Here is a 9,333-nt window from a genome sequence, read left to right as displayed (position 1 = left end):
ATCCTTAAGTTACGGGTAAAACGGTCATTTTCCCACATGTAGAGAGTAAAATGAAAATTTTACTCTTTAAGTTAGTATTTTCCATATTTCAAATTATTAGTGATTTAGTTCTAATTTTTAGAATCACTAATTACAGTTCCTCGTGGTCGCACTTGAAGTTTTATAAGAAATGCGAAAATCGAGGTAAGTTAGCTTTTAACTTACTAGCAGTCTATTGTGTATGTGTGCTAAGTAAAGGAACTGCAGTATATGTATGTGTGTTATCATATATGTCATGCCATGCCAAATTATCACGCAATTGTCTATTATACAGAATTTATTTTGTCATCAATTTTTATCTGTTACATAATATATTCTGTCATGTATTACTGTACCTTACAAGTACATCATGCTAAGCATGTCATCTATTACATGTATGTCAAGTCATGTAATATTTACTGTTGCAAGTATGTCATGTTAAATATGTTATCTATTATATGTTATGCCATGTTACGAAATGTTTCTATCTCAAGTTGGTCATGTATTTCAAGTTATGTTCAAATCACATTATGTTACGTCAGAGCTTCAGTCATTTCGTATTCCAGTCACGTTTCATCTTGATTACTTATGTATGGGGTCACAGCAATTGTGGCGCATACACTACGTGAGACACATCAATTGTGACACGTAGAATACATGGGGCCACAACAACTGTGGAGTATGTATTTAAGCAGTTAAAGAATAAGTTTGCGTAGAATACATGGGGCCACAACAACTGTGGAGTATGTATTTTTCATGTTAATTCAAGTTTCAAAGCAAGTTCATACTAAGTCAAGTTTCAGATCAAGTTCATGTCAAGTCAAGTTCAGTTCATGTTTCAATTTAAGTTATGTCAATTATGCTATGTTGTACGCCAAGTTATGCTTTAATTACTTATGAATTTGATTATGCATTTATGTTTTTACTGTCATCCATGCATTATTAGCTTGTGTGGAAGTTTTTTTGTTAACTTACTGAGATTTGTAATCAAATCTCACTTTGGTAGTCCCAACTACCATTCCCCCCGAATGGTAGATCTTGTTACAGGACCTGAAGGAGAATCAGGAACTGATCAACTAGACACAGTTGACTAAGCGATGGTGCGACATAAATGTTAATATAGTAATTAACGTAAATTACTACTTGTACGATTGAGTTACATATCTAGTACTTTTTGGATCATAACCATTTTGGACTAATGTTGTGATCCTAATTGTTCAATGGATTTTTATGTTTGAAGTATGTTTTAAGCATTTGGGATATTTTCAATTTGGTGCATAGTATTGCTAAAGAAAAAATTTATCCGCTGCGAATATTGCATATTGTTATATGCATGTTAGGAATATTGCATCTTATATGTCATGAACGGGGGCAGGTAACCTTGTGTTGCATGTCTCGACGCTTCAAATGTCCATCCGATTCCAAACGGAATTTGGGGGCGTCACACTTCGCCTCATTCTTTAAACGATCTTGCTCTTCAAAAAATTACATGACATCTTTGTCTAAAGGAGTAGGCAATCGAAAAGAAGAGTCAAGTAACGATTTTAAATTCCTATTCTCTTACTTTATTTCTCCTATCTTCATGTTTGATTTCAGAAGAAATCGCTGAAGGATAGAAATTTTCTTGTTGAGTTTGTCAACCTCACAAGTTTTGGATTGTAGTCGTTAAGAGAATGCGATAATGGTTGGTAAGTATCGGGTACCGAGGCTTACAAGCTCATAAATAACATCATCATCTGACTTATTAATCAGATCATTATTGTCTTGCATTATAGCTCCTACAGTAGAAGCAGAAACAACTGGTGAACACGGTATAGAATACCTTATATATTAATCACGATAAGATTGATGGGTCATTGCAGAATAAGAATGCAGAAAGAGATTGCAGAGTAAGAATACAAACTAATTACAGAAAAGTGAAGAAGATGGGATGCGAATGAAGATGAGCTGAATATTTCTTTTATAGAGAAAATTATAACAACAAGACAAAAGTATATATATTGATAGAAGATACGCTAAACACAGATATCCTATAGTTATTTACTAGGCCGTGAAATTAAAAGCAGCTTGCCCCTACTCTATTTGAAGTTAGACATTTTCAGATATTCACGGGGAGATTAAATGTAGTTTGTCCTTATTCTCTAAACATTTAGACTTCTTCAAATATCCGTTGCTGCTGATTCTGAAGATCACGGGCATACTATTTTAGCGCCTTATTCTCCTCCTTCAGTTTCTTGTTCTTACGACTCTTCGCAGAGAGCTTCGAACACAATTAAGATATTTGGTTATTGAATTGGTTGACCTCATTCACTTAGCTAATAACCTCCGAGACATTGTCGTAACAAAGGCAGAATATTGAGAACTAAGAAATCTTGATTCTGAAATGACATCAGAATAACTCCTTCCAGATAATTGAATCTCTGCTCCTATCATAAGAGCAATATCCTCATGTGAATAAAAAGAAGGATAAAGCATCTCTATTGCTTCACAGTGTCTCTCGTGAAGCATATCTCTACAAAGGATAAGAGATGTAGCATCATAGTCATGCGGCGCTTGACAACTCCAGAAATGTTAAAAAAGCTTGAGGTGCTTGTCTAGTCTAAAAAGGTGGCCACCGATTTTATTGAATATGGAGATTAACGGTTTAATTTTGATGACTTCTCCACTAACTATATTATTTATAAGAATTCCAAAAAATCACAATTCTATAAGAGTAGTGAATTTAATGTTAAAAAGAACTTGAATCAATATGGCGAATTTGTTTACCAAAACATTACCAACTGCATCATTTAAAGAGTTGGTACACAATATTGAGATGTATCAACGCAAAGACCTTTCACTATAAAGTCTTGAAATATTTTTATATGGACAAAACTCATTCCCTGAGTACTTCAATGGTTACTCGATAATTTGATGAGCAAAAAGATTCATTTCATCCTTGTGAAGACGATGAAGAAATTCTTAGTCCCGAAGTACCTTATCTCAATGCAATTGAAGCCCTTATGTATCTTACAAATTGCACTCGGTCTGATATTGCATTTTCAGTTAATTTACCTATAAGATATAGTTTCACACCAACTCGAAGATATTGAAATGATATTAAACATGTCATTTGTTACCTCTGAGGTACGATTGATATGTGATTATTTTATTAATATGGATCAAGTCCACAATTAGTCGGATATGCGGATGCAGATTATCTTTCAGATCCACATAGAAAGATTATTGCAATTCATGAGGAGAAATGCAAAATTAATGTCAAGCAAATACGATCAAGTGATAATATGATATATTTATTTACTAAATCATTACTAATTACAATATTTAAGAAGATTGTACAGAACATTGGAATGCGGAGACTTGAAAACATTTTATCATGCACTTTTCAGGGAGAGTAATGTCTTGAAGACTTGTGCTGGTTGTACTCTTTTTCCTTCATTAAGGTTTTATCCCACAGAGTTTCTTTTGCAAAGTTTTAATGAAGCAATTTTAAAGCACTTAGAGATATACATGAATATTGTACTTTTTTTCTTTCGCCATTGATTTTTTCCCACTGGGTTTTTCCTTGGCAAAGTTTTAACGAGACATATTCTTTATGTATGGTCATCCAAAGGGGAAGTGTTATAAACTTATTTGTATGACCATCTTTAACCATCAATTAAGACCTATCTTAGACAATCAATTAAGACTTAAGTTATACCTACTCATTTGTACTCTTATATATATATATATATATATATATATATATATATGTATCATTCACTTGTATATGATCATATTTGTGCATTAAATAACAACCATTTCTCTTGCAATATCTTCTTTCTCTTGTAATATCATTTCTCTTTTAATTTCATAACATATAATTATTAATTGATATATATCTATATATATATATTATATATATATTGATGCATTAGGTCACAATCACCAACTTCACTGGTAATGAAAATACAAAATTGTATTACATGCGAGGCTGTCCCAGTTTCACTAGTTTGGATTGGGAACTGGTCTCAACTCAACTTATCTCCTCTCATCTCATCTATCTTATCATTACAATTTTTTTAAATTTTCACATAAAATATGATAAACAATTCAATTTTTTCAAATTTTAAAATAATAATAATATTTTATTTAACTTTTATCAGGGATGGGCAACAGGGGCCCTGCTACCCCTCCCCCGTTCGCCCCGCCCTCACATGGCAGGGCGGGCAACATCGCCCCCGCCTCGCATCTAGTCCTCTGAGCGGGGGAGGCGGCTCTGGTGCGGATAGTATCCCTAACTTTTATCTTTTATCTAAAACTATATCAACTCTTCTCATTTTATCTCTAAATTCAAATCAAGGAAATGAAAAATATTAGTTATATGATATCAGTTCAACTACTCCATGATTAATCCAAAACAAAAGGAGTTGGAACTTGGACACAATTCCTTGTTGCCGTGTCAGTGTGGGCTTTAGCTATGATGCATATACACAACACACAGCTCCTTGGTTGGACGGTTGTGCGCTTTTGCCCATTTTCCCCCTCTCTTTTGCATTACTTGTGCATACAGAAGCCATGTGCTATTCTAATATAATAATTTCCTATCTAAAAATCCTTTACATAATTATCCACATGAAATAAAATACTTTTCTATTAAACACATCCAACGAGCCAGATGCCACTATTTTTTATCTGAATTTAATTACAGTTTTAAAATGTGTAAGTGTAGAGTATTTTTTTAAAAAAATAAGTTGAGATTAAAAAAAAAAAATTATTTTTTAAATGATAGATTTTTTTGTTTTAAAGGAATGTATAAAACTTACCTGTCGACTGGTTATAATATTATTTATTTAATATAAGCCCATGGCGAAAAATAAAAGAAGAAAAGAAGAAGAATGTTATATAGATTGAACTTAAAAATTAAAAAAAAAAATGACAGAATAAAGGAGGATCCCTCTAGATCATGCCACATCAGAATCCGGGACCACCAGACGATGGGTCTGGTAACACGTGGCATAATCTACGCCGTTCGATCGTTTAATAGAATTTATTACCCATCGCCATGGACGATCTGAGAGCACTTGTTCTTGACCCAACGTAGCCCTTTCCTCAACGAAGCCTTGACCTTCCCTTCTACCGTATAAACCTTATACATGGCGATCCTCTTCTTCCTCTTCCTTTCGGGGTCATTGAAGCCCCACGGCTTCGACGCCGGCTGACTTGCCCGAGTCACTCTGCGCGGAACCGGTGGCAGATCCGACGAGCCAGGCCGATTATCGTAGACCTGGTTGGAACCAAACCCCTTTCCACTCACCACCTCGAGCCTCCGGTCACCTCCAACGTAACGATAATCCGACCCGAAACTATCCATTCTGGGCAATCGGAGCTTGGGTCATGCAAGATGGAGGAGAGAAATGCGGAGGCACTAGGGTTTTTAATGGGGTCGCAGGCGAAGTTAGGGTTTCGAGGAGTAAGGGGTATGCTTGGAAAACAGTAAATGTATGGAGGAGAAAACCGAAAATTCAGAATGTTATTTATTTGTGGATTCCAGTGGTCGCAGAGCTCGAGGGTACTTGCTTGGATTAAAGAAAGAAAGCACTTGGACTTGCTGTTAGCTGTAAAAGTCATGATGTTTTTTTTCTGTGGACACCTCGGTTTCCCGGATCTTTTGCTGGACAAATTACATAGCCTCCTTTTTGTCTATTCCTATGTTTTCTTTTCTTTTTGGGTGCCAAGTTAACCGCTTTATGGTCACGGCCAATTCTTTGCACTTGATCCGAGAGAGAAAAAAATGGTTAGTACAATTTTCCCAATGCAAAAAGATATGGATTTGATTTGGGAAATTATCGCCATTTCAAGTTTCATGGACCACGGATCAACCTGAAGATTTTGATTCCCTAACGTTCTCTACCATGCTCCCTCTTCAGCATTTCATGCTAAACATGCAATTTTGATTTATGTTCTATTTTTCATAGTGCAAAAATCGCAATATATTGAACATTACTTTTTTTCCCCGTGTTTGCAATTTGCCTCACCTTAAAATATTTAAGGGCGCACGGCTATGGGCTTTTTGAGCGTTTCGAGTTTGTCTACTCTTCAGTTTAACTCAAGTACCAGTAGTAGTACTGTCTGATTCACTCAACTTTTTGGTAACAATGTATCAACGCATTCCGTTCAGCTGCCATCAGTAAGTTGAGTTTGATAAAAAATAAAATAAACGGGTATTCACGGATTAACATTTTCATTGTTAATTTCTACGTCCATGGATTCTGAGTTTAAGCGAACATTTTCATTTAGTTAAATAATTATCCACCATGTTGCTTTCCTTTCTTTCTTTCTTTCTTTCTTTTTTTTATGAGAAGTGTCAATTGTTTATAGGTCTGTGCACATGTCGTGCGGAGGAAATTCAATAGCATCACATGTATATATGCCAAGTTGAATCATAACAATTTATAATTAGCATATTGATCAAGGGCAATTGACACTAAGCCCCACCTAACAACCCCCCCCCCCCCCCCCCCTCTTCTTCTTTCGGGGGCCACTTCTCTCTTTAATTTAGTATAGACATATATCCAGCTCTAGTCTAGAAGCTTATCTTCTTTGGTTGAAATCCAACCTCTCATCGTATCATGTAATTGGCTAGGTTGGTTAGTCATGTTTTTTAATCCGATATATAGTAATTTGATGCATGAATTTTTCTTGGCCTTTTTAGGTTTGCTTTATTGCCCAAATAATTAAGATGGATGCATGGTAGCAATTACTAATTAGCAAAGAAAAATTATTTTGGGCATCATAGACGTTTTACATGATCATCGATCGTTGTGGAACGTCTACCTTGCGGCCTGCGAGCGCAAATCTAGTGTCCCCGATCTCCCCCTCCGGCCACACATAGAAGCCTATATAATGAGCAGCTCATCGTCACTGAATTTTCACGAGTACGTACTAAATATAGTGGCTCCTACTGATCAACAAAAAAGGCGAAATCTCACTGAATCTCGTCAAGTTCATATGGTACTCTCATTAATTATAATATTCTATTTTCATGGCTTAATTATGATCAACATCAATAAATTCATTGAACAGTAGCCGATCTAGCCAAACTTAGACAATTGGCATGTTTTCAGATCCGTTTATCACGTTGCAGTACCACGTATATCTGGAGTACTGTATGTAGGGTGGAAATCAAAACACACCAAATTCAAGGGATTAAAACAGGACTAAAATTGGACTAGAACATTTGAGTTAAAACTATGTTGTGAGATGTTATTGGAAACTGATGATCCATTGAGATAAACTGTTTATCATTGTGTTATAAATACTAGGTTTTCCAGATAAGTTGTCTGTTACACGTAAAGTTAGGAAATGAATGCATCGTTTTTATTGCTGAAAGTCCACTCAACATTTATCGACCATTCTATATATACTTTTACGTATATATAGTCTCAGATGCTATGTATTCCAATTGTCGATCTCGTTGATGATCGATTCCCCTGATCAACGCATTGATCTGCATTTGCTCATTAAAGCACACCCCATATTAATTAATAGCAAGGAAGAAGGAAAAGTAAATGGCCGTTTTCTTATTGGAATTTATAAGCTCTTGTTTGCCAACCTTACAACTTCAAATGGGAACTTCAAATGCAAATTTAAAAAAGACTATTTCGAAAAGAGATGATCAGGTTCCACTCATACATGCAATACGGTCCATATAATCTAGCTATCTTTAATTACCAGAAGGAGACAACTTTAGATGAAGATCAACACCTACCTCCCCTTCTGGCAACTTACCTGAGAATTCAGCAAACGAAAGCGAATTAGCAGAAATCTGCACAGGGGTTGTCACGAAGAAACGAGAAGGAAATGATGAAATATTCAAAGGCTGCCGTGATAGATAAAAATTTGGATGTGCCTGCTGTAACCCTGAGTCGAAGCTAGCTGTAGCAGCAGGATTGCGAACGAGTCTTCTTGAATGAATGGACGGTACTGTTGATGATCTCACGGCGTGCGAGCTTAGAATTGGTGCAGCAGCTGCTACAAACTGTCCACTCTGAAATCGGGAACGCCTCACTCTTTGACGCTCTCGCTTGTGTGCATTTTGGTGGCCACCTAATGCTTGGGAGTTAGCAAAAGCTCGACGGCAAAATTGACACATGTATTTGGTGTGTTCTAGATCTCCGAAATGTTCTCTCTTGACTGCTAGTTCTTTGTGTTGCGTTAATGGAAAGCCGAATAGTTTCAGTGTCGAAGTGGGGTTTTCATCGGACATAGTATTAGTGGATTTCAATTTGCCTGCTGGAGTACTCGAGCTTTCAGCTGCCATGCAAACAGAGAGAGTTCACAATCTGACATGCATGTTAAAGGAAAGGGAAATGCCCCGTATATTTATAGAGGAATGACACGTCATTTTATACTACACATTTTATATATTAAAATATTATTTTTTATTTTTTTATTTTTTATTTCATTTCATCCTTATTAAACTAATTGAATTATTTAATTTATCATCCAAACACTATATATTTATTATAAAAAAATAAAATTAAAATTAAAATAAGTGTAATGTGTGAAGTGTGAGGATAATAAGAAAAATTTTTCATATTTATATATAGAGAACGGATTTATACCTCAGAATTTATATATCTTAAAAAAAAAAAAGAAAAAAAGTCGAATTACCTAGCTTTTAGCCTTATCGTTAGCAATGAACAGTACAGAGAGGTAATACATGTGCTCTGAGATTCTCTCTGAACTCCCTTTTTTCCCCCCGCAGGTTGTCACAAAAGTTTGATGATAAGTTGTAGACTTGTGCAAGCTTTTCTGTCGCGCTACACTGCATGGTCGGTGACTCGGTCCTTCCCTTGGATTCTACTGTACATGCATTGGCCAATCGCTAGTTGCTAGTATAAATATATATATATATATATATACACAATATATATCTTTTACATTCACGTGGAGCTAAGCAGATCCTGACGACGGATGATGGTGAAATTTCATTTTATTAAAAACAGCCCGCGCGCCCGAGAAGAACGGAAAACTTAGGTCATTGTCCACTGCGCGCATGCATGTAATTTTAATCTAAAAGGTTGCTGCTGCATGCATGCGCTTGTTTCAGATTATAATTAGCAGATAATTTGTTCCAGCTAGCATCTAATATTATTACACAGCTCGTTCGTCCCATGATGTCTTTTAACAATGATTCGGTGCTGTTTCCCTAGCTAGCTCCTTAATATCACAATAACCTAGTCAATGCACAGATATTAGATGATCTAGGATATATATGTTCTCAAATCAATATGTACCGTACGTGTTGGTTAATTATAAAGTTGTTCGTAA

The 9,333-nt window shown here is 35.6% G+C and overlaps 1 protein-coding gene across 1 annotated transcript; it reads right to left on the bottom strand.

The window, feature by feature from the left end:
- Positions 1-7,559: 7,559 nt before the first annotated feature.
- Positions 7,560-8,364, bottom strand: LOC122316880 (zinc finger protein 6-like). The gene has a single exon (XM_043133710.1). It carries the CDS (start codon positions 8,318-8,320, stop codon positions 7,724-7,726), a length of 597 nt encoding a protein of 198 aa, XP_042989644.1. The 5' UTR covers positions 8,321-8,364; the 3' UTR covers positions 7,560-7,723.
- Positions 8,365-9,333: the final 969 nt, after the last annotated feature.

The sequence above is a fragment of the Carya illinoinensis genome, chromosome 7, assembly GCF_018687715.1.
Source record: "Carya illinoinensis cultivar Pawnee chromosome 7, C.illinoinensisPawnee_v1, whole genome shotgun sequence".
Taxonomy (NCBI): domain Eukaryota; kingdom Viridiplantae; phylum Streptophyta; class Magnoliopsida; order Fagales; family Juglandaceae; genus Carya; species Carya illinoinensis.
Note: the sequence above shows the minus strand (reverse complement) of the source record. Positions and strands in the feature narration are given on the sequence as shown.